We start from the raw sequence: 25,979 nt of genomic DNA on the forward strand, positions 1-25,979 counted from the left end.
TTAGGATCGAACTCTGAAGCTCAAAGGTAATCGTGTTGATGATGATACTTGCAACATCTCCATCCATACGTCCCACCATCAAGAGAGATCTTCTCCTTTATCCCCACCATCTTCTTCAATGCACTACATGGATGATTTTTGCCTACTAATACGTGCAATTTATAATCTACAGAATCTTAGATGTGCCATGAACTTGAAGCATCTGAATCTTTTGATTTGATTCGATCCTATCCAAGCTTGAACGTCTACAGCCAAAAAATACTTGGGGACGTCTCCTCAATTGATTGCACTCTTAAATGCACAAAAGTTGGATTAGAATTAGAGAAAATTTTGGATCCTTAGCCCTACCTCACTATTAAAAACCTACTAAATATAAAGGATTTGATGCGCATATATATATTTTATAAAAAAATAACTCGATTCACTCGTAAAATTCTATACGTACATCGACCAATACAAATCGTAAAGGATTTGATGCGCATATATATTTTATAAAGAAAAATAGCTCGATTCAATCGTAAAATTCGATACATACATCGACCAATACAAACTCTATCTAAAAAAATATTTTCAATAAAAAAAATCATTCGATCATAATTTAGTGAGCGATAAAATTCATGTAATTTTGATTGAAAATTTAAGCCTCACATATATTTTATAGTTTTTATGTTAAATCTAACCCTTAGAGATGACCTTCTTGCAAATTTCAAGCAAAGGGCTATTGTTTTGACATTATTTGACTCCTATGCTAAACTTCAAAACCAATACTTTTTTTTGTTGTAGAAATATGTTGTCATGAGTTTGGTTAGATAAGTGATCTATTAGTTTAATAGATCTCTGATAATGTCTAAGCCTCAAAAATCATTTATCCTTCAAAATCAATTCAAACAAAACTCGATACGATAGTGGCTCCGTATCGTCGTGTTCCTCAAATCTCATTCATAAATAGTTATCTTTTTTTCTACTCTATCGACTTATGTCGCTTTTAATATCATTTGTCATGACTTGATGAGGTAATCGACACATGTAACATAAAATATATATGCCCAAATCAATAATAGTGTACTATTTAGTCTCGTATAAATAAATTCAAGTATCATATTTTCGATGTGAAATTAAATCGATAGTGCCGACGATATATTTATGATATTTTGCTTAAATGATTAATTTTTTAAATTGGTTAATTTATTAAGAATACTTGATTCATAATTAACGAGTCGTCATTTTATCTAACTCGATGGAAAAAAAAAAACTCTACACATAAACATACAAAAACCGACGATAAGAATAAAAAAAGGATCATAAATCCAACAAAGAAAAATAAGAACTATCATATGTGACTTCGATCGCATTCAATCAGACGAGCATGATAAAGAAGACACAGTCTATCACAGAACCTTTCAATCTACTTAGTTGACCTCCAAACAAAATAGAATTGACTCTTTCACAACTTCATCATAGCATATCATCATTTAGCAGGCTCCAAAATGTTATTTTTCTAATCAAATTAATTGATTTTTAGGTGCAACTATATAATCTTTGCAGGTGTTCATCTTGATGAGTCAAACTTTTTGACAAGGATAGTTGACTTTCAATGTGTAAGTGATTATTCTTATGTTACCCTCTTTATAAGGATTTGATTGGCGTATTGTTATCAAATCAGGTTTAAATATTTTAAGTTAATGGTTCAACCTCAACATGTGTTAATAGATTAATTATCCCATTGAATTGAGATTATCAACTCAATTTATTCCCATCGGATCGTGATTAATTCTTCTTTATCTCTCGTTATATAAATAAATAAATAAAAATATATATATATATATATACATATAAAATTATAGTTTTTTTAACACGAAAAGTGGATATGAGATAACAATACAAAATTATTCATTTAGAACTCGGAAACCCTTAATGTTTCTTTGTTATTTTAGGGAGGAAAAGAAAAACAAATAATGCCAATGAGTTCAAGTTTGAATCCTAATAAAAATCATGAGTATGAAAATATTTTTATTGCAAAGGAAAGAAATCATGCACCTATTTGTCTTTAGATCCTAAATTGATTTGTTTATTCACATATTTTGTCTAAAGAAAACATTAAAATCTCTACTTGCGAGAATAAAGTTGCATCATTTATTTTACATCGTAGGACAAAAATCTCGGACTAAGAGAAAGATCGCCAAAGGATGCACTCTTCGATACAAAGCTTTAGCTTGTGTTTACATAGCAAATCGATGGCAAAAGAAAACAAACAATTTCAACAAGAATACAAATTGATGCTACTACTTGATTTTTTTTTGCTATAGGACAAATCATGAGTCACTTAATGATCATTAAAGATGATGATGTCCACTTCATAGAATTGAATTGGTGTCTTATTCAATATGTATTAATTTGACTCACTCATCATTAATGGATTTCTAATATGATATAAGTTCGTAGATAAAAAAATGAGTAATTTTTTTTTAAATCTAAATATTAAAATATTAAAAAAAAGAAAAAAAAAACTTGAGCGATAATGAGAGTCAAGCTTATGGTATATACAAAATTAGTCACGCCACCTATCGGTAAGAGTAAAGGGGAGATAATTAACCCATACATATATATGGAGATAATATTAGAAAATATTTATGTACGAGGAAAGATTAAAAAAGTTGACTAAAAGAATTTTTTTTTTAATATATTAGTAGATATTAAAAGAGTTGGATGATATATATCCTTGCCCTATAAATTTAAAGAACTTTTACTTTCATCATAAGAGTAGAAATACTTTTAGGATCAAACTTTAGAATTCAAAGGAAATCAATGTGAAAAAAGATATTTTCTCACTACACTAGGAAGAAGAGATATTGTTGTCAAAATATTCCTATTTATCGATATCTATAATTTATAATGTATTGAATCCTATTGTGCAATGAAATTTATGGATATGAATATTTTGGTTCGATTCAATTCGTTCCTTCCAAAAAAAACATTTGGAATATGCCTCAAATCTTATATATAGATAGTCATTTTCTTATTAGGCCTTCCATCATATATAATATTAAAGCGACATCATTATTATTTCTCGTAAATCAAGTAAATGGGTTCACCGATCTATCAACTTGACAGACATATAATCATATGATTAAAATATCTTAGTGTAAATTAATGATAATATATTCAACTGTCAATTCAAGTCTCCTTCCATTTAAGCAAAAAAAAAAGAAAAAGAGAATGATCTATATATAAACTGATTAACTTATCAACAACACTTGGTTCATAATTAAGGAAAAAAGAATTATAATTTCCTTTTGCTTGTTTGTGTTTTGTTATGGCAGGCCAATGAGATACGTTAATGGAGTGACGACCATCCCTTCATCCTGTTTCCAACTTGAGGCAGGCATCTTTGACAGGTCGTGAAAGCACAGAAAGGTAGGTGGTGATGCTGATCTCTTTGGTCTTGTTGAGGCTCTACTTCGATTCATTTAAGAGGTGCAACGAGTCCATTAATTAATCATGTTTTATTCTTCTTCTTCCTCCTCCTCCTCTTCTTCTTCTTCGTTTGAGATTTCATGTCAATGTCAAGCAACTTGCATGGCCTGCTATAAACATCCTTCTCCATGATAAGCTTGGGTTTTACTTGATCTATTTCTGCTTAAAGTACATTGTTTATCTTCATTTCTCCATCAATGGACTTAACCAGTATTTGCTCAGGTTATATTTCCACCACCAGTATTCTCCTCCTCCTCCCCTCACACCAATTTCTCAGCACCACACAAGTCAGTTCTGATGTATGATGTAATCTGCTATTATGTTTTTACTTTCAGACAATTTGAGATGGTAAAGAATGCTCAGAGACAATTACTGTTTAATAGATTACTTGAAGCAAACATCAGTGATCATTCAATAAATTAATGGATCACCAAGTTGTCTTCTGCAGATGGCTGCTTCCACGCAATCAATTCTCCTAATAAAGAAAATGATGGTGGTGCTGACGATCGACACAAGGGATGGGGGAGCAAACAACTTGGCACATACTGTCTGGCAACATTTAAGCTTCCAGCTATGCTTGGTTGGCTGACGACGAACACTGTTCCTTGAGATCACAGCAGCCCGTGTGTCCTCATCTTGTGGATCATTAGAGACGGTAAACAAAGGCAGTTCGTTCAATTTTTAATCATGTCTTGAATTATATGTGACAATCGATAGCTTCTCCAGGAACGGATTTATCCAAAATTTGATACTTCAATCTCCGTAAGGAAGACTTTCTTTTTGCGCTACGGTTGAATGATGCCAAGGAAAAGTCAAAATGACATGTGAAGCAGTAGAAATCTTGACTCTTTCCAAAGCAACAGCCGCCCACCTGTGAATGAACTAATGGTTACTGGAGCAGAGGTAAGCGTAGAAAAGTATGGCAAGTTGGATGAGGGACTGGTATTCCTTCCGCGAGATGGGATGGACCACAGAAACCAGCTTGCTTGCAAGCAAACGAACCTCAGGAATATGGTTTGGCAAAGAAGGGAGGGAGGAGAAAAAACAAGAGGACCAAATTTGAAGGAGAGATAAGAGGCTGGAATGGTAGACTCGTGAAACGACGAGCATGAAAGCGAGTGGTGGTCGCCCAAAGATTTGATCTTTTGTTGTTCTGGTTTCTCGATATGTTGTTGTTCTTCGTGAGGTTGTGCAACATGTTGTGAACCTTTTGCTGCAAGTGAAGTCAAAGCTGGGAAAGAAAGGACTCGTGATTGAAGAAAGCAAAGAATAGGCCACAGAGAGAGATCACAGAGGGAGCAGAACACCAAAAAGGAGGCATCTTGGAGCAGAAAACCCACGCTAAGATTCAAGGACAGCCGATGAGCCCTTGCCTTGACCCATCGCCGCCTGCGTTGCTGCTTCTACTCCCTTTCTGAGGCGGAAAGGAGACGCCTTTGGGGCATGGAAGTCCCAGCAGACGAGCTGCTGAAGAAGATCCAGGAGCTGGAGGCGGGGCATGCGCAGCTGAAGCAGGAGATGTCGAAGCTGTTGCCCGCGGATGGTCACGGCGCGGGCCGATCCGAATGCGGCCGGTCCCACTCGGTGTCGCCTCAGCAGACGACGGCGCCGCTGCAGCGGCGGAGGAGCGGAGGCCTCGAGGGGGCCACACCGCCCCGGGGGAAGGTCTCGGGCTCCTTCGGCCACTCGTCGAGGCTGCAGTTGGAGAGCCAGGGGACAAGCAGCTCCACCGATGGTGCGGCCGGCCTCGGCCTCTCGGAAAGGCAGTACCTGAAAATTCTGCAGTCGATGGGGCAATCGGTCCATATATTCGATCTCGAGGGCAGGATTATATATTGGTCAGCTGCGCATACTCGCTTTTCTCTATTAGCTCTTTGATCTTCTCTTTATATGATTTCTTTGTGTAAAAATATCTTATAGCCTTTGATATTCTAGTGAGCTTCATAATGGGTCTGCTTGATTGTTTAGAGTAATGAGTCTCTGTTGAATTGGATTGTTGGTGAAATTGTTCAGAGCATGGTAGATAGTTGGGGAAGGTCCCTTTTGTGATCCAGTACAGTTTCAATGTGTAGAACCGTTAAAGCATTTAGAGGTAGAAGAAACCCGAAGCACTGCAAGAAGCATAGTTTTCAACCGATATGTTGAGATTATTTCTCAAACATTAAAGTTCATTTGATTTAAAGGAGTTTCCTAAGTCCTCCAAAATGGCTGTTCTTTGATCAATATCACTAGCTTTACTAGGATTTGACATTTTTCTTCTGTACAATGATTGTGGTGGAACAATTAGTATTTATTTTGTATACTATTTATGACATACATTTTAATTACCGATTAGTCCAGTCATGTCTGACTTTCGCACTGACTAGGTCGGTTGGATAAATAAATGTAGAACATGACAAAAGAGATGAAGGGGATAGAAACAACTGACTGCAGTGTTTGAGTCTTTACTAATCAATATCAAGTATGATCGTCATTCACAAACCAAGGTTTTGGATACTTGGAATGTACATCTTTTTGCATTCTGCAACTTCACACGGTCTCCTTATTTTTATTCTGATTACTGTATCTTTTGTTTGTCTTCTGTTGTGTTGTCTTTAGATGCCGAAAGGTGTACATGATAATATCTTGCAGTTATATTTTTTTTATTTTGATAAAAACATGAGTGTGTGATCCTTTGTTTTCTAAATGTTAAGTGACTGATCTTTGCTACTTAATCCACGAAGGATCTTTAAGGATGATCTGATTTGATTTTGTAGGAATCGGTCAGCGGAAAATCTGTATGGTTATTCTGCATCTGAAGCTCTTGGTCGGAATGCAATTGAGTTGCTTGTTGATGTATGTGATTTCAACATTGCTAGTAACATAGTTCAACATATAACTACGGGAGAGAGCTGGACCGGGAAGTTCACCGTGAAGAACAAGTTAGGAGAACGTTTTCTAGCTATTGCCACCAACACCCCCTTTTATGATGATGATGGTAGTTTGGTCGGCATCATTTGTGTTTCAAGTGATTCAAGGTCCTTTCAGGACTCGGCATCCCCTCCAACCGCCACCAACCCACGAGCATCTGCCTGCAGTACTGCAAGTCGACCAAGAATAAGTTTTATTAATAGGCATGGATCTGATCCTCAGCAACCCATCCAGGTTGCCATTGCATCCAAAATCACAAACCTGGTGAGTGTGGATTATTGCAATTTCATGAAACTGTAAGAGTGCAATAGATTGCATGTCTCACAAAAGCACTTGGGATCACTCTTCATTATAGTGGAGTCTGGCATATATTATCAATTTATTTTGTAGTTTATTCTTTCTTGATTTTTAGAATCACCAAAACAGGCCACTAAGGTTACATGCAAAGTTCGTTCTCGAATAAAGCTAGGCGAAAACAATTTGGAACGTGAGATTCGAACCAGAGATAGCCAGTGTTCTTATCACAATGCAATTTCATCAGGCCATAAGGAGGATGGTGCTCCAAGTGGAGCTAGCACACTTACAAGAGATGTACCACCTTGCACATGTGGCAAGAACTCTGCTATGATAGAGGAAAAGTCTCCTGGCAAAGCAACTAAAGTAAAAAATGATGAAGATGAAGGGAAAACAGGCATATACAAGATCATAAGCAAGACAGAGGCATTATTTGCCAATAAGGGGATATCATGGCATTGGAAAGGGCATGAGCAGGATGGTAATGATTCAAAGCATCGATTTGTCTGGCCATGGCTGCATGGTAATCAAGAAAATGACAGCAATTATACAAAGGCATCTGAATTTGGTGCAAGAACAGAAACTCAAGTTACTGAAAATAACTGGACAGGCAATAATGAAGCTTCTGGGTCCTGGTCCTCTCATAATGCAAACAGCATAAGTAGTGTTAGTAGCAGTGGGAGCATCGGCGGCACTGCTGTTCAGAAGGCGGATATCAATACTGACTGCTTAGATTATGAGATCTTATGGGAAGACCTTACAATTGGAGAACAAATAGGTCAAGGTAGCAGTCTTCTTCTTGCAATAACAGGATGACATTTTCTTCATAAGTTATTCCAGTACAACATATATGTGCTGATAAGAATGTTCAATTCATTTGAATTCCAGCTCCAGCTTTTCTTTCTTTCTCATTTTTTTGTGTTGCTAACAAGCATTCAGGATATTTATAGGGATCATTTTTGTGATAGATGCCATCAGTCAAACTAATATCCAATGCTTATCGTCCCATATACCTAGAACACATCATTTGCTGTTCTTAATGTTTCAGAATGGAGAAATCATGTTTTAAAATACAAAAGGAGTCTCTCGCATGTTTCCTTCCATTTTTGTTGTCCTTTTTTATTTTTCCATGAGGCGAATATTATGTTATCCACCCATGTACAATTTCTAAACTTGCAGAAATCATCCATAGTTTTGGGAATTTGACCTAGATATAACAAGTGAACCTTGTACTTCTTCATCTTTGTTTAATAAATTCAGTTAAATAAATTCTATTACTCTTAAAATGGAAAGGGAATTAAGAGGCATATATTCGAAAAGGCAAACTTGGTGATCTCTTGAAAATATAGGTGTGACGACTAGACTGGCACAGTCTCATCATTTTCCAATCATATGTTTTATCTAATTTTTGCACATGAATGCAAGTTTGATATCCACTGCTGACTTGCTGCTTTGTTTGTCTTCCTACATGATCTCATTTTCGGTTGTTCTCTACCATTTGACTTGTTGCACTTTGTCATGGCTATTAAGCTGTTTGATGTTTTGGTCTCCTCTCAGCTTGTTTAAAATTTGATTCTGACACTCTTTCCTTTGAAACTTGTGTTTCATGTCCCCCCTATAAGGTACTCTTATTTGTGATGGGTTGGGCATTATACTGAAGAATTTGATTATTCATGCATTGCATTATCTTCACTAAAGGCAGTGACTGGCTGATCTTACCTTTTAGGATGTGCCTTATGCTAAAAGACAAAATTCTGCATAATTTCCCAGTCAAATGTCTTGATACCTTAATCACTTCTTTGTGGATTATTTGCTGCCAAATAATGATTTATAGCACATGCCCTTGTTAACATTATGCAGCAATGACTAGAGGATAACACTTTCATCACTGTTGTTCATGCTTATGTACCATTTCTTACTACATCTTCTGCTTTTGCAGGTTCTTGTGGGACTGTATATCACGCTTTGTGGTATGGATCGGTAAGTTTTCATATAAATGAAGTAAAAAAGGAATTTACAGCATATCTTGCTTTCCAGTGATTTTTCTTTAGGTTAGCTGTTTGCTTGTCCTCTAGTTGCAGCTTAGCTTTGACTGTATTTATTTTACAACCGTGTTGATGTTTTATCCACTGTGCTATAGTTCAATCTTATTATTAAAAGAACTTATTAGATGATATGACACACAAGAATGGCAGGTTGTTGAATGCATGCCATGCGTTCCTTACCAACTAAAATCACCATTAGTCTACATCAACAATAACAACAACAATAAAGTCATAAGTCCTAACTATTTGGGGTTGGCTACATGAATCTTTTGCTGTCATTGAAATCTGTAAAACGCTAAATCGGTTAAGATTCATGTTTATGAGATCTGACATAATTTTACACTGGTTATCAGTAACTTGATGCAACCCACTACCCTTATCATCCGGGTTTGGGATCGGCATTGGCTGTGTTTTAGTCTGATTCCAGTAATTGATTTTTGTGCTAAAAATATGAAAGTGAATATAAAACTTCTTTAATTTAGACCCAGTCATTATAGTTTCCCGTGGTCACTAAATGGCATATTGTTCTGCACTAATATGATATAGGCACAAAAATGGTACTGGGAGAAACAGAAAATGCACCAATAGTTGAAAATTTGCATGATGCTTTTTAATTTCTAGTTAGAAATTAGTTTGGATGATGTAATGCTAAACATAATGGGCTTTACAATGAAATTAGTCATAGGCTATGCCCCAGCGGAAGTATTCGGAAAGGCGAGCAATAGCAGTAGAGTGATACTACAAAATTTCTCCAGTCATTAGGAATGTCAAAGTAGTTGGAACAAGCATTTATCATGAATAAACTACATACTATTCCATGCTTACTGGTCAAGTTATGATCTCTCTTATGTTGAAAGAAATGTTTCAATCCTAACACGCAGACTGAGTTTTTATTTCTAAAATAAGCTATAAATTTATTTCAAGGTTGATAGCATTTTTCCAAATTAGTTTATTTCTCAGTTACATGATTGATTGAGATAGGAAATCATGTTTCTTCTGGAATCAAGTTATTCTGAGATTCAGTTTAATGAAACAGATAAAATAAATGTATCATTTCATATCAATCAACCGTGCTTTTTTCTCTTTGACAAGTAAAAAACAGTCACTTGTTGATCTCTAAAAGCTGCTGAAAGATTGACTTTTAGATGTCATATATTTTTCGAATGCTTAACAGGTTTTTTCCGGGCAATGGCCAGATATTGTCACAGAATATAGTTCAACCTTAGACTTGATAACATTTCAATACATTATCCAAATAAGCATGATGTTTACTTATCAATTTAGAAATGAATATTGAGTGGCCAGCGTATTGAACAAAGATTATATATTTGCTAGTAGTCAGCTTAGGGATCTCTTGCATGTTATATATTAATCTTTCTCTCCCTGGTAAGGAACTCTTAAAACGTATGTTGAAGTTTAGCACAATTTTGTATCTATCTAGTTTCAAATATTTACCTTTTAATTTCTTAAGCTGCTCCTTAATTAAACATTGACTTGAATATATCATGTATAGTTCTGATGTTCAGACTGCTTTGTGCTTCTTGTTATGGAGTAAAAACTGAAAAGTAAATTTTATGTTTTTGGCAGGATGTGGCAGTTAAAGTATTCTCAAAGCAGGAATACTCTGATGAAGTAATATTTTCCTTTAGACAAGAGGTAACAAAATTTGCAAATATTGCCTATCAAATTTGTTCTTACTCAGTTGCTTGTTTATGCTCTGGATTTCATACTTTAGCCTTTCTATTTTCCTTGAATATCAACCTGTATAGACTTCGTTAACTTCTGCTGAAATCTATGCTCAGTAATTTCTCATTATCATGTTACAGCTCTAAGGGATCAATTTGTTTATGAACTTGGGAATATGAGATCACGTATATTGTTTAGTCATTTGTTTCTCGGACATGATAGCATGCAATCTCTACATGTTTTTCAGTATTGATATGAATTAGAGAATCCCTTTTCCAGATTGAATTTAGATTTCCCAAGATCTAATGCTACTAGAATTCATGTATTTTAGTATGGTGTTACCGAGTATTTAACTTTATGATTAGATTTTCTCTAAATTTGGTAGCGAACCTCTTCCCTTACAATCTAAAGTTCTAAACAATGCTTTGTTTTTCAAGGTGTCACTCATGAAGAGGCTACGACATCCGAATATACTACTTTTTATGGGTGCAGTTACTTCTCCTCATCGCCTTTGTATTGTGACAGAATTTCTTCCACGGTTGGTAAACAACTTGCTCTTTCTAAAGCTGAACAAGAAACAAAATAAACCATTATTTCATAATCTGAAGATTGGCAAGATATTGCAGCTTATTCAGAACAGGAATCTCCCAGTTCTGATACTCATATTACATTTTTACACGAAAATGATTTAGGCAGCATGATCTACCTTTTAATCAGAGATCCAAATTAGCTTGCATCGAACTCACAATAGCAAATTATTTAATACAAGCTGCCAATACACACAGAATTACTCCCACACCAAGTGTGGCATTATGGTGTTCTTGTGTGATGTACACAAGAATGAAAGATTTGGTTGGCACAGGGGTTCCATGTCAAGCAATGCCAGTGTCAACTATGTTATATGGTATGGCCAGGCTGAATTTAGCCCATTTTAGCCAGTGCATGGGGTGTGTCGGCCATATCAAGCCAGCAACATTATGAAATCCTCAATAAAGCTGATGTTAAAACTTTGATTAGAAGTTAATCATGATTGTAGTCAAATGCTTGTATATCCGCGAGATCCTGTCCCCCACCCTAACTTTTGCATTAATTGTATGGATGCTGTTGGTGAAATTTGTAATGACACATCCAGCAGTTCAAATTGAAACTATAGGGAAATGGTCAGTTGGATGTAACTATCTTCTCCACTCAAGTGGTCCAATTAGTTACACAGGAATGTGATTCACATTTTTTATCTTCTTAAGATGCTATTACTTTAAACATTGACATGAAAATTCTGGAAGAAGCTGATTAATCGGCATTTCAATAAATAACCAGTTTTACATTTTTATTCGTCTCAGTGGGAGTTTATTCCGTTTACTGCAAAGAAACACAATGAAATTGGACTGGAGACGGCGTACTCTCATGGCTCTAGATATTGTAAGTATAGTTCGTCAATGCAACATGTACATGTTTAATTGTGTATCTCTATTTAAGTATAACTTTAATCACATAAAAAAATGCAAGATATCGCAGGAACTATAATTTAATTATGCTTAGGGAGATAAAAAAAGACAGTATGTTGATTCTACAAATTGAATTATGGAAGGGAATTGACCATATAAGTGCAATTTGATCTGGTAAACAATGCAGCATCCAAATCCATATGTTTAACTTGTTTCATTTGTTTCAGAATCATATTAAAAAGGAAAAGAAATATGGACGGAGACAATAAACCTTGAACCGGACATCTAAGATGGTAGTGGCGTTGGGAAATTTAGGTCAAATGTTTTGGTAAGGGGTGGAGTCCACTGGACTGAAAGTGGTCAATTTTGGATAGCTAGGATGGAGCGGTAGCAAGCCAAGGAGAAAACAGGTGGCAGAATTGGGGAGCTGCAAGATTGGAATATGTAAGCTACAAGCAGTGTTTTGGTTGATGGTTTATGCTGCAAGATTAGGAGGTACGACATTTTGCTGGAATAGTTGGTGTCACTATAGAAGGTGTCCCTGCTCGCAGGCGGTGCTGCCCCGCCAGGTGGTTTTGTCCGCGGGCACAGCGCTCACAGGCACCGCTGCCCTGCGATGCCTCACCCCGCGGGTGCAACGGCCACAGGCACTGTTGCACACAAGCGCCGTTGCCCCGTGACACCTCTGCACGCGGGCTGCCAGTGGCAGCGCCAGCGGCTGCAGGCTATGCCAACGGGCTACCAACCCCTATAGGCTGTCGGCCGCCTATAGTAAGTCTGCTGCATGCAGATGGCAGCGAGGGCAGCAAAGGCAACAACAGTTGCTGCCCTTTCTCGCTTTTGCGTCAATGATTTTGACATCAAAAGCTTCTCCAAAACATAACACACATAGTTCAAAACCAATTTTCATACGAACAATCTAGCTCTGATACCATTGTTGGGAAATCTCGGGGGTAACATCACATGCATAGCAGAAGAACAGAAAACAAAATCCCCAATTCCCAAAGATATATCATTTTTGATAAGTTTCTTCTTTTGCAAATAGAAAGCATGATAGGAAACAATCTTGATTCACTAGAATAAGTCTCCGTTTTAGCGAATAGCAAAAAGAATCATAGGAGAACAAGATCTCAATTTATGCATAAAAAATCTTCAATCATCAAAATCATGATTTGGATAAAACTTATTTAAATCAAAATCATTAAAATCACTTTCAAGAGATTCAAAATGACATAAATAGATTTATCAATTTCTTATTTAAAAATCGATAAGATAGAGAAATTTTTAAAATGCATTCCTTTTTTAGGATGCTATGGAAAGGGTTGGTCTTGTAAGTTCACAGTTGTAGGTTGCACCAACAAGGGTCATAGAGAAGAGAAAACTTGGTTGCCAAGGTGTGTTGTCATTATTGGATTTGTTGGGCTAGAATGGATTATGCCTCAAAATAAGTAAATGAATAAGGCGAGTTGTTTTGTTGGTTTTTGTTGCTTAGAAAAGCTATAATAATCTAAATATTTATTTGTTAAATATGCTGGAGTTTTGTGTATATGATCTTAGGAATGAGTAAAATGCATGTTTACCCCTCCAGAAATTTGGAATAGCAATTACATGTATATGGAGATTCATGCATTCAAGTCCATACGTATATTTTATTTGATGCCCATAAAGTTGTTTGTCTTTTAAGAAAATATTTAATGCTGCAGATTTTTGTAGAAACTGTTCATTACAATATGTCGCATATACCCTTAGTTGATTGTAAAATAATCTTACTTTTTGATAGGCAAGAGGGATGAATTATCTTCATCATTGCAATCCTCCTATCATCCATCGTGATTTGAAGTCATCAAATTTGTTGGTTGATAAGAATTGGACAGTCAAGGTGGCTTTTCTGCTTCCAAATAATAGTGGCCTATTTCATCTGAACAGAAATATTTTATCCTCTATTAAATTCTTCAAAATAAACAGGTTGGTGATTTTGGCCTTTCGCGTTTGAAGCATGAAACTTGCTTAACCACGAAAACTGGGAAAGGAACGGTAATCATAGTCTCCCATGTTCCTTCTTTAGCCATACCAGTTGTTGAGGATTTCCGAGCATTTGATTATTGATGATTCTGAAAATGTTATGTTTTTCTGGGTTTCAGCCACAATGGATGGCTCCGGAATGTCTTCGAAATGAACCTTCAGATGAGAAGTATGTCAGATTCTAAATGTAACTCTAACATGTAATTTACATTGATATTCTATGTGCTGCTTCAAAACAAAAACAAAAAAAAAGAGAGCTTATTTTCATTGTTAAAATAGGTCGGATGTGTACAGCTACGGCGTAATACTTTGGGAACTTGTCACTGAGGAAATCCCTTGGTATAATCTCAATTCAATGCAGGTGATTATCAATTTGTGGAAGTTTATATTGTAGTAGAATTCATTTGTTGATGCTCTAGAATATCTTAGAAGTTTTCAATACTCGGCATCATGATGCATGATCATGGCATTAACTTTTCTAGCGTTATTGACTTCTTTTTAATGGATGGCCAATGCATGAAAGCTTAAATAATGTATCTAGAATAATTACTTGAACAGCTACATCTTTCTCTCTTTTTTTTTTGACCTTTTATTGAAAATTAGTATTTCAACTCACGAGAGTCAAGATCTTAGTTGTCGTCCAAACAGATATTCTTGGTTGGTAGTGGAAACATAGAACAGAGTTTTCTTGGTCCTATTACTTTTGTGTGTAGTCATCCAACTATTCCAGTTTTGTATTACATGATCATCTACCGACTTCAATAATCATTCCGAACTGCCAATCGTTGATGTCATTCCATCAAAAGGCAGGGCAGGTGATGCACAAGCTCGACTTAATTCACCTACATCTATATTTGAAAATGGTAGTTACACTGTTCTTACACAAGTTTGCCCTCATTGGTTGGCGATTTTGTGGTCTTAACAATTGAAATCTTGAACTGAGTTCCTAATGCTTTTCAGAGGTTTGCCACTTATTTGTTTTTGTTTGTCCAGGTCATCGCAGCTGTGGGATTCATGAACCAAAGGTTAGATCTCCCCAAAGATCTGGACCCACAATGGGTATCGATAATCGAGAGCTGTTGGCATAGGTTGTCTTGTCGACCACAAAATATTGTAGTCCAAATTCTTCCCTGTTTCTTGTTTAGCTCTAATCACTTATTTGTCTTTTCTCCTTACAGCGAACCAAAATGTCGACCAAATTTCCAAGAACTTATAGAAAGATTTAGAGATTTGCAGAGACAACATGCTGTCCAGTCTCACATGCAGCGTCCCACACCCAGTGAAACCGCACCAAGTACTGCAAAAGCAAGCTCTCAAGATGGGAATGAGCCGGAGTAGTTTACAAGGCGGCATTTTGTATGAAACAACCCCACAAGAGTATCAACCTTTGTCTCTCTAGGAGTGCTTCTCATTCTCTCATCTGAGGGATTAGCAATTGGCCGCAGATCCTCTGAGAAAAATGTAGCTAGCTGCATTTTTTCTTAGCTCAGCTGCATACTATAATTTCAGATTTTTTTTCACACCTACCTTCTGAGGCTGTGATGCATACAGCATCAGGTTGTCAACAAGATGGCAACAAGTTAAAGGCATTAAAGCTGTGGTACTGTGATGAGTTGTGCCCTGAACTAGAAAGATTGTTCTCTTAGTTTGTGATTGAATGAATTGTACTGTAAAAAACAAGCTTGACTGTGTATCTGTCATGTTCTTTTGATCAGAAGGAAGTAAATAAACAGAACCAAGATCAGTGATTGATTTGTATCTTGCATGATGTGCAATTGTAGATCCTGATTTGAGTTGAGCTCCAGCATTAATTTGAATGAACTTTTTGACTTGCAGCAGCATTAAACATGCATCAAGTTTGCTTGAGTTACACAGACATCTTCCAGTATCAATAGAAACCAAAGCCTTAATGCATTCACAACTATGGATGTAATGGGATAGGGTTTATTAAGGAGATTACAATTTACAATCCATTTATTATTATTATTATTTATACTTTTTTATTTTAATTTTTTTGTGGAATTTTATTTTATTTTATTTTATTATCTTTTTAGGGGGTTGTGTAATGAGATTGTCAGTAGTAAAGAGGTTAACATGGTAAAGGAGTGAAACAATCCGACCCGATAATGTTTCCGATCATCGGATCCCCAGGGGATGGGTCATGAAGATCCGTTAGTTTGTGGACCGAACGAGTATTTAAACGATGAACGAAGCGCGCCGCCCACGAGTCGGTCGAGGTTTCCCTTTGTCGAAGCCATCACTTGCGATCGCCGTTCTCCGCCGAGCGAGGTACTCTCTCCCTCCTTCCTCTACTTTGTGACCTGCATGAAGCCCCTCGAAACCCTTCCTCCTCCCCGACCTCTTATCAAGATCGTGATCTTGGCCGCCCAAATCAGGCCTGGAAAGTCGGCTCGGTCACAGAATCGAATTCTAAATAGACTCGGGTAAGGCGAACCCTAGCGAGGAGACTCCCCCTTCTGCCCTAGATTACCTCTCTTCCCGCTCTCCCCTGCTTTTCCTTTTTCTCCTTCATCTACTTTCTCAGCTGCTTCTCCTTCTGCTTCTACCTCATTTGTTTTCCTTCTTCTTCATGGTGCGAAGTCTTCCTAGTAAAATTTCAATTGTTAGTAGATGGTTCTGACCATTGTAGGACCATCATGAGCTTGTAAATGTAATGGTCTGGCCTTGGTAGGTGCCACTTCTTTTATTCTTTTCCCTTAATATCAAAGCTTCCTGAACTCAGTGTCTGATGACAACTCTGCCTTCTTTAAAGTGTCTCATTTATTCACATTGGAAAAACGAAGCAGTGATCAGATGTTCCATACACAAGAGCATGGTGCTGGCTGTTTCTTGTTCATGTAAATGGACAGAATAGATATGCAATTGATAAAGAGTTGAAATGGTTTTCTAGCTCGCTGTCATTTAATGGTAGAATAGAGAGGAAATTCCAATCAACAAGAAGTGCAGATAACAGCTCTTCAAAGGACAGTATTTTACCACCAAAAGATTGGATGTTCCCCTCCCTTTATCCATGAAAAATGATATTGCAGAACAAAATGTCATGCCATCTATAAATATATATTTTTGCATGAAAAAAAGTTGTTTGACAAAATGGACAATGGACATTCAAGTTGGAAAAGAAATATTACAAGAGACACAGTGGTGAGAGAAAAAAAAAACTAAGGGTTGTCCATATTTATATCTATTGAGGTACAACTCTTTCTCACTTCACTTTTTAAAACATTACAATAGAAATATCATCACTAATACAATCACTCCTTTAGGAAATAAATTTCATTGTTGAGTTGAGATACTTTAGTAACTGAAGAGAGACCAATCAAATTGTTGTCCTGAACCTGAAAAAGGAAAGAAGAATAACACAGAACAGTAAGATTGTTACTCGTAACTCATCCAAATTAAACATTTTATTGGTCAAGAACATCGGATGCTTAACCTGTGTCCTTTGTTATTCCGGGGGATATTATTTGTATTTACGAGCAGTGCCCTGTTTATATTGTTGCTGTATTTGTTTTGTTTGAGGACTCCGTAATGCCAAAATGCTCCTGGACTATGTGAGCTATGACAAAATTTGATACATTGGTAGTGTGGGAATTGTTTGTGAATGCAGGTATAAAACACAGCGTATGGATTGCAAATGGTTGTCTCAAGCTGTTCCTTATATTTCACATGTTGATTCTAGAATGGTTAGGATATCAAGATACGCCACATCTTCCTTCTCAAAGTTGAATTACATGCATGATAGTGACAAATTATGTATGGAGAGGTTGGATCACAAGGACTGGCTAGCACCAAATGAAATGCTGAAAATATTTAGAAATGTGAGAAATCCTGAACTTATTATTAATGCATTCAAAAAAGCTGCTAGACGTATTGATTATAGACCTAGTGAAGCACTTTATAGTTTGTTGATTGATAGACTTGCTTACTCTCGGAAATTTGCTTATGTTGAGGATCTCCTAGACAAGGCTAAATGCGAGAAGTGCAGACTTTCTGATGACTTCTTTTATAGATTGATCAAAATGTATGGTAATGTGGCAAATCATCCTGATAAGGCAATTGAAACGCTCCTCAAGATGCCAGATTTTAATTGTTGGCCCACTGTCAAGACCTTCAATTATGTTCTTAACATGCTTGTAAATACTCGGCAGTTTGAGGTTATTCATGAGGTTTATTTAAGTGCTCCAAGATTGGGTATAACTCTTGACACATGTTGCTTTAACATTCTGATCAAGGGTTTGTGTGACTGTGATAAGTTGGATGCTGCTTTTTCCTTGCTGCATGAAATTCCAAAGCAGGGATGCAGACCTAATGCAACTACTTATTCAACAATTATGCATTATCTCTGTAAGCATGACGAGGTAAGCGAAGCTCTGGAACTTTGTGAGAGAATGCAGAAAAATGGTTGTCATCCAGACACAATAGCATTCAACATATTAATTTCTGGTCTGTGCAAACAAGGAAGAGTGTCTGAGGGTATGGAATTCTTAAAGACTATGAAGTTAAAGGGATGTTATCCAAATTCAGGAACATACCAGGCACTACTTTATGGTTTGCTTAGTGCAAAGAAATTTGTGGAGGCTAAGGATTTCATGGGTATAATGATATCTGAAGGTGTTAAGCCTAGTTATTCATCATACAAGCTGCTCATTTGTGGTCTTTGTAGGGAGAATCTTTTGACTGATGCTGAGCTGGTCCTGGAGCAGATGGTGCACCAAGGATTTGTCCCACGAATGGGCACCTGGAAGATGATCCTTGCATGCATGCTCTAGAAAATATTAATTATTTTTTCACTTTATCTAATTACCAGTTATGCCGTGAAATCAAATGTATGGCTGTTTATGTTCTCAGTTCACAGCTATACAATTTATGTGGTTTCTCTTCCTTAGTTTTGCTTGTGCACTTCATCTCAGAAGATTTAGACACTTAAATGGCTTAAGCAAATGAAGTTGCTTGATGGCATTCTATCACGGAGTTGACCAGTCAGCTAATCACATTACATCTCCGGATAAAGGACTATCAACTGGTAAGTGAACCCATTCATCCTAACAAAGCACTCATTATTTGACCTTTCTGTTAACTCGTTGACCTGATGCATGACCTGACCGGTCAAAATTCTTGGACTATGAATGATCAGTGATTTTTCTCTCTCTTATTTGTATAATTTTTGCATTTTTGAAATATTGGGATTCTGGAAATTCCAAAATATTCAAGTTTGCATAAGCACTTTGCTTTGTTGGAATTGTATTACATTGATGTTATGCCATATTGCTTTTAAGTGGCCAACGAAAATGCTGCAGTTTTCAAGCTGTAGGCTACAGTTACTCTAGTTACATGTTTTCTTTAGTCACTGAATGTGAATTTTTAATTATATTTACTGACCTTTTCCTGCTTTCTACAGATGACATCTGTTTCGGAGGTATATAAAGCTGAAGATTATTTCTGGTAAATATAAAGCTGAAGAAATTATAGATGACATCTGTTTTGGAGGTATATAGGTCTGACGAGAGTTCTTTCTTCAAGGTGTAGCCAACTGCCAACAAGTCTCATACTGGTGGAACAGTGAAAAATAAAACCACCATGGATGGGTCCTTATTTTAAACCAGTGGATGGATCAGTAGAGAGCACCAAAGGCATGGATAGATCATTAGAAGGGACTATGGCTGCTGGCGTATCTGGAGAAGTTACAATGAAAGGATGGATTAATGTGAAAAGCCACTGTGTTACACTGGAGCAGTAGTAAATAACAATGACCTTGATGGAGCAGTGAATATGCAGTCAGAAATATTGATGACAAAGATGCATCAGGAAGAAATACAACTGATATGGATGGATCTCCAGAACTACTGGCAATATGGATGGATTAGTGAAAGTTGCTTCTGAGGCAACTGAAAATTCTCAGTTAGAACCTAAGGTTGTTTTCATTAAGAAGAAGGATCATACAATTTTGAATGTGCTATGTGCAAGGGGCATCTTTACTGCAAGCCCATTATGCATATTGTGGTCTCATAGAAAGAAATTGCTTGTTGAATGTGCTTTCTTTACTGAAGCAGATTACTATTATGAAAAGAACAAAAATTACTAGATGCATCATAATCAGTCAGAGGTTTATGATATGGAAGATGAGGGATTCCTTGGGAAGATCCAAAATGGCAAATAAGTAATCTGAGGCTAAGGGATCTTGAGGAGGACGTCACAAAGCTCTTCTTAGATTTTCTTTTAAAATAAGTCTGAAGATCCACCATTTGTTTATGCATTACAAATTCATGCAAAAGAATGTTTGACTTTGACCAACTTCTTCCGGGCTGATACACAGTCATGAAATAATCATTGCTGCTTTGGTGATGAAGTCTTGTTTGTTTAAACCCATCCAACGAGCAGGTTTCACATACCCTTTGCACCATTTATTTGTACAAATTATCATAAGTAAATTGTTATATTTGGTGTTGCATTACTTTTGGATGTATTCGTATAATCATTCATTTGGATGTTTAGAATTTTTATGGGTGCTATGTCTAATAGACAGCCAAAAAAAATCTTTATAGATTGTTGTGCTGAAATGTCAAAAGTAATTATTATGACCTTTCCTGATACATGACATCACCTTTGTGTATGGCATATTCTTGAAAATGTTCCAAAAGATTTTCATGGTGTGTCCAACCATGAATTCCAACTTCCAAAAAGATTTTGAGGATTGCATATTTGGACGTGGCCCTGCTATGCAGTCAGAGAAAAATGGGCTCTTGATTATCTTAGAATTTATTTTTTTCCTGCCGTGGCAACATAATGATGGGCTGAAACCATGGACAATTTCTTTAAGATTTATTGTCTCTTCCCAAATTTATTGCACAATTTTTCAAGGCATTAGTTCAACTATGTGAACAGAAACTTCCTGAAGAAGCATGAATCTAGGGAAATTAAACCTATTTTATTGCATATGTCACAAGGCAGTAACTGTTGCAGTAAGCAGTACATTGTCCAAAGAAGTCTTGAACTTCTTGAACATGGCCTTGACAGCTTCATCATGGAAATGGAAAATTATGTTTCATTGTGCTCTTCGGACCGTACAAACACAAGATGTGAATGTCATTGATCATGTGCGGCAGAAGACATTAAAAACAAGCTGTATTTGTTCCAATGGTTTTGAGTTTGCTGCTAGATGACTTTAGATTGTCATTTGCCTTTTTTACAGTGTCTATTGGAGTATTATATACATGGTCTCACATGAAGTGCAACTAGGTTTCTAACTCTATTCACGCAATGATTTGTCTTTATCCTTGTGATTCTTTTGTTTTCTTGGATACTAAAACTGCTGTTAATTAAATTAGATATTTATATCAGCATTAGTTTCTAGAGAACCTAGACTGTTCTGTGATATCTGAGATGTAACTGTTGCACCATGGGGCTGTTACCTGTAAGTATTACATCAGATGTTGTTGGTAAATATTCTTGGCATTTGACATGGCTAATACCTTTACAAGTTTATTATTTTCTGAGTTCTGACTTTTTGTTTACTGCTTTTCTTTCTCAGCAAAACTAAAATTTAATTTCTTTTGTGTTCAAGGTCAATGTACTTTCTAACATGTGCTACCAAAATTGTCTTATTGGCTGATAGACTGCTGAGTGATATGCATCTTTTAGTTGATTATTCTTGGTTTAGAAAAGATCACAGAATTCTTTTCTTCATTCTTATCTATAACCCTTCAAGTATGTAATGATCTTTGATCATATAGTTTACATTAGATAAAGAAAATTAGCATAAGGCATACATATAAATTGTCATGTCCATATTTTGTCATGTCTTATAAATTTGCTGTCTGTATCATATCCTGTGTGTCCACATGCTCCATAACATTTGATCTAGGTAATCATTAATCGAGGTAAATGTCATTGCTACTTGTTATAATGTGGCATTCCTGAGCTATCTTGTGGGTGTTTTCTACAGTTTTCATTTGAATTCCTGCTCCAAAAACTTTGGGTTGATTATTTCTTCCCGTCTAGTTTCACTTGGAAAGGCTTTCCCCAGTAGTCTCGCTTGTGGGAATTACAATAGAAGAAATTTTGTATATGCTGTAATGATTACTGGTTTTACAAATTTAAAAATGATGCTGTGGACAACGGTTTTGTTGAAACTGTTGTCCATAATAATGGTTTTGCAAAACTGAAGACCACTATTTATGATGGTGGTTTTAGACCAGACACTAACAAGTTCACCTTGCCATCAAAATTAAGGTTAGCTGGGACAGATAGAACCCAGTTTAAAATATATATTAGAAAGAGAGTTATCTAGGGAAAGAATTTGTTTTGATGGTGATATTTGCTTTCTGGGTTCTTATATTACCTGGGGGAACCTTTGTTTGACTCTTGTCTTGGAAAATATCTCCCAAGGATGTTGGCATTCTGCTTATTTTTATGCTAAAAGTAACCTCTTTTTTTTTGCTTTTTTGACTTGGATATTCTGATTACCTTTCCTCAAATGAAAAAGCGTTGATCGCTGGTAAATATATGATTATTTCTTTTAAATTTTATGCTTTCTGCTCGTCTCCTGTTTGCTCAGTGTTCAGACATCATATTGCAGGCAGGTTTAACTTCCATGAGGATTGGCTTACCATGGCTTCTTCTTCCTTTAAGAAATTATTGTAGTGTGATTGCGGAATTTGGTTTCTTCCATTCATTGCAGATTTTATGCTTCCGTTCTTTGTTTTTGCTTTATAATTGTGTGCAATTTTAGTTATCTATATGACCTGTGTGCTTGAGTTCATATTTATGCACAAATGCACAGTTCTTTCTAATACCTCCTGGATAGTTAAATATGTTATGTCCATTCCTTTATTGATGCTTATTTGGTGATAATGGTCAAACGGATAGGTTTCTGGTTGATTATTGGATTTGACAAAATGTTATCTTAAACCAAAATAGCTTAAGGAGCATGTGTCTCAGCAGCGCTTGCTGCTGAGTGGACATGTAAAAGTTTCACAAAATGTAGAAGACATTATATTTCATCATAATGCAAAATGACTGATAGGTTTTGTTAAGTTGGCTCAGTCAATGTAGTTAAAGGCACTAGGCACTAAAAGACGCTGAGGTGTCAAACAGACTCAACAGACCACTTCAATTAGGCTCGACCCAGACTGGATTTGGCTCCGGCACGCTCCTAAACTGCCTGGCACCTGGGCTCGGGCCTCACCTCGTCTCGCCCAGGTGCCTAGGTGGCCGCCTAGTCACTGCTTTCGGTTATACATAAATGTGAGAAAATCATACACCTAATGATTCTACTGAACATGGTTGGACTGGATCATACATTTCAACATGTATCAGGCAATGATTAGTCAACTGCGTTGACTATCACATAGCATGTCAGTAATGATCATTTTGTTCAAGGTCATGGGTAAATCATATCTGTGCAACAAAATAGATTGTACATGGTTGTTGGTTGCTTATTATCTGCAGAATATATAGATAAGCTCAGCCGTCAAGCAACTGTATATGCTTTGTTAGAATTAATTGTTTGAAGTACTAGCAGAAGGTCTAATTTGTGCTCAACTAAACCCAATAATTGGTTCATGATACTTCACCAACAATCTTCCTTCCACAATTATAGCCCCACTGCTGAGAACCTCCTACAGCCACATCAACTGGGTTTGCATGAAATTGACTGGGTAATATGTATTGCCATCCTGATACTAGGGATTAAGACCTGCCTATTACTTCAGGTCAATTACTTATCATGCATAAAAAAGAACACAAATGTTGCACTGGACTCACCAATTGAGATGTCAATTTGGCTACATAATGTGGAAATTTTGGTTCCATGCATTCTGAGCCTGATGTTGGTTTTTGGTTATTCTTTTGCAAAAATCTGATTCATTTGTTTGTTATGATATTCTTATGAATTTTACCAATAGTGCGGGCCTATGGTTGATTTCCTTTAAATCTTCTTGAAACAAAGAGGTTGCTAAGTTCCAATACTTTGTTTAGCCTGTGTCATTCTCTAGGTGAAGATTTATCCTCTGAGAAATTTACATCGATAGTTATCATATTGCTGTCCCTTTGCAACTTTGGTTGTTTTGTCTTTTATGAACTGTATTTGCTATGTACTATGTACAGTGACAAGGGACAGTTTCATCTTTTCTGATTTGGTCCACTTGAATGAAGTATGAGCAGTTAAGAGATTGCAATCTTTGCAGGTGAAGTTTGTGAGACCCACTAGCTACTTTCTTCCATTCTATTTTTAATTTTCTTATTCCTTTTAGATGACCAGACCTTAGTGGACCAGTCGCATTACTACTTTGCATCCTCTCTTATGGCACTTGCATTATCACCAAGTATCTGCTATTAGTATAGTTCTTACTAATATTTCTGTGACCATTGTTTTCTTTATCTTCTTGGTTCGCTTTCTAAACCTCAATTTGGACTTGTTTACAAGTTTGATATTCTTTGCATCTTCATTTTTATAATCTTGCACTAATATTACTAATTATTGTCTAAAGAACCTTATGATAATGGAGTGTTGGCAAAACATGAATATTTAAGAAATCTAATCATTTTTTCAGCTCATTGCAATATGTTGATGAAATTTTCTTTCATCTTCACTGAAGTTTAAAAAATGGTAGATTGAGCGGATGAAGGAATTTAATTTAAAAAAAATGAATGGAACAAATGCATTTTTTTAACAGAGGCTTAGTGATGTTATCATAAACTTCTTGCTAGGTTAAATAGTGGGTTAGACTAGAATGTATAAAAGATTCCTAATGGAAACAAACAAAAAGGGTTGAAATGTAATATAAATATGATTTAACAGTGTCAAGATGTAAATTATGATGAGGCAAGCATGATGTGTGTCCTAATTAGTCTTCCATAAGCTATATAATCATGGTTGACTCGTGTGTGTAACTTTTGGGGTACCATGAGAAGTGAAGTGGACCAGTGCATTGGCTAAAGCTCGAAGGCTTCTTTCGGAGCATTTAGAGCCAGATCATCTCACCAAACTATACCCAGTGGTAACATAATGACTATCCTATGCAGCTACCAAATTAGATTGCTCATAAGTATCAGAAAGTGATTCATATCCAAGCTGCTATGATGTTTAAGTCATGGAAGATAGAGGCTAGAAAATGATTTTTCCCTTTTTCTTTTGGTAATTACTTGAACGTAATTAACTGAACATCCTGCTTAATGACTGACTAAATTCTAGTTTTTCATGAAAGTTGTGATCTTCTCAAGTCTCTGTCCTCACTGGGGAAAAAAGGCAAAAAAACTAGGTGTGGCCTGCTCCTAAAACACACTGCATGTGGTTGAACACATTTTATCTATGTATAACTCTTAAATTGTATATCAACATGGATGTCTCTTTTTTCATATTTTCTGTTGAGGTCCCAATCATATATTAATAGTTGGGTAGGAGTATTTATTGTTCTATCCAGTCTTTTATATTTGATAGCACAACATTTTAAGATTGACTGTTGCTTGTTCACCAAGTTTATGTATTGTCTTTCACCAAATCTAAGAGTAACTCTATATATGTTATTGATATCCTTGCAAATATAAATTTATGATATTTTTGTTCACGGTATTCTGCTATTCATTATTTTTTGGTACTATTCGTACTTTAAGATTTTAGAGTAGATTGAATCCTGATGTCACTCTTGCGTTCTAATCCATTCATCTATATCTTTGGACTTCCAAGAAAGAAGAACAAAGATGTGTTGGAAATTAAGTTCTTGGTAAAACACTTTAAAGCAAGAGTTATGTCATAGCATCTCCCTATATCTTTAGGTATGTAAGATTAAATGGATGATCTCAGTTTAATTTGGTGGAGAAGACTTGGGTTGCAAGATCCAGACTCTCCCTGTGCATAGCACCTAAATAGGTGGAATCAAGACACATAAATCAAGCATTCCTAAATTATAAGAATATATCATAAAATGTACAAGCACATGAACTGTAAGTAGAGTTTACGATAATGTATAGGTTCTGTAATATTAGCTCAGTGATGGATAAACCCAAGAAAACTGTGCACCCACCGATCCAATCGAACACATTTATGCTGAGTTATGATCTCAGCAGAATTTGTTGCATCAGTCAA

At 36.2% G+C, this 25,979-nt stretch overlaps 2 protein-coding genes across 5 annotated transcripts; both read left to right on the plus strand.

The window, feature by feature from the left end:
• Positions 1-3,861: 3,861 nt before the first annotated feature.
• On the plus strand, positions 3,862-15,634 carry LOC135632392 (uncharacterized). 3 transcript variants are annotated; one of them, XM_065140931.1, is made up of 14 exons: positions 3,865-4,129; positions 4,201-5,312; positions 6,231-6,648; positions 6,811-7,462; positions 8,618-8,658; positions 10,311-10,379; positions 10,847-10,947; positions 11,750-11,828; positions 13,635-13,733; positions 13,820-13,888; positions 13,996-14,045; positions 14,156-14,237; positions 14,870-14,964; positions 15,055-15,634. In XM_065140931.1, exons 2-14 carry the CDS (start codon positions 4,918-4,920, stop codon positions 15,212-15,214), a joined length of 2,310 nt encoding a protein of 769 aa, XP_064997003.1. In that variant the 5' UTR covers positions 3,865-4,129; positions 4,201-4,917; the 3' UTR covers positions 15,215-15,634. The 3 variants fall into 3 exon arrangements, with proteins under 3 accessions (XP_064997004.1, XP_064997005.1, XP_064997003.1); XM_065140932.1 differs by lacking the exons at positions 14,870-14,964; positions 15,055-15,634 and having other exon boundaries at positions 3,862-4,129; positions 13,996-14,076; positions 14,156-14,229; XM_065140933.1 differs by lacking the exons at positions 14,870-14,964; positions 15,055-15,634 and having other exon boundaries at positions 3,863-4,129; positions 13,996-14,063; positions 14,156-14,223.
• Positions 15,635-15,778: 144 nt separating this feature from the next.
• Positions 15,779-20,470, plus strand: LOC103978931 (pentatricopeptide repeat-containing protein At3g14580, mitochondrial). 2 transcript variants are annotated; one of them, XM_065140938.1, is made up of 3 exons: positions 15,779-16,165; positions 17,577-18,920; positions 19,296-20,470. In XM_065140938.1, exons 1-2 carry the CDS (start codon positions 16,080-16,082, stop codon positions 18,664-18,666), a joined length of 1,176 nt encoding a protein of 391 aa, XP_064997010.1. In that variant the 5' UTR covers positions 15,779-16,079; the 3' UTR covers positions 18,667-18,920; positions 19,296-20,470. The 2 variants fall into 2 exon arrangements, with proteins under 2 accessions (XP_064997010.1, XP_064997009.1); XM_065140937.1 differs by having other exon boundaries at positions 15,783-16,165; positions 17,505-18,920.
• The last annotated feature ends 5,509 nt before the right edge of the window (positions 20,471-25,979 follow it).

This window comes from Musa acuminata, chromosome BXJ3-3 (genome assembly GCF_036884655.1).
Source record: "Musa acuminata AAA Group cultivar baxijiao chromosome BXJ3-3, Cavendish_Baxijiao_AAA, whole genome shotgun sequence".
NCBI classification, from domain to species: Eukaryota; Viridiplantae; Streptophyta; class Magnoliopsida; order Zingiberales; family Musaceae; genus Musa; species Musa acuminata.

Excerpts from the sequence above, each read along its gene's own strand:
- LOC103978931 (XM_065140937.1), top strand. The coding sequence starts at position 16,080 with ATGAACGAAGCGCGCCGCCCACGAGTCGGTCGAGGTTTCCCTTTGTCG. Across the intron at positions 16,166-17,504 it reads GCCGTTCTCCGCCGAGCGAG|GTATAAAACACAGCGTATGG; the intron begins GTACTCTCTCCC and ends TTGTGAATGCAG.
- LOC135632392 (XM_065140931.1), top strand. The coding sequence starts at position 4,918 with ATGGAAGTCCCAGCAGACGAGCTGCTGAAGAAGATCCAGGAGCTGGAG. Across the intron at positions 10,380-10,846 it reads TATTTTCCTTTAGACAAGAG|GTGTCACTCATGAAGAGGCT; the intron begins GTAACAAAATTT and ends TTGTTTTTCAAG. Across the intron at positions 14,965-15,054 it reads ATCGAGAGCTGTTGGCATAG|CGAACCAAAATGTCGACCAA; the intron begins GTTGTCTTGTCG and ends TTCTCCTTACAG.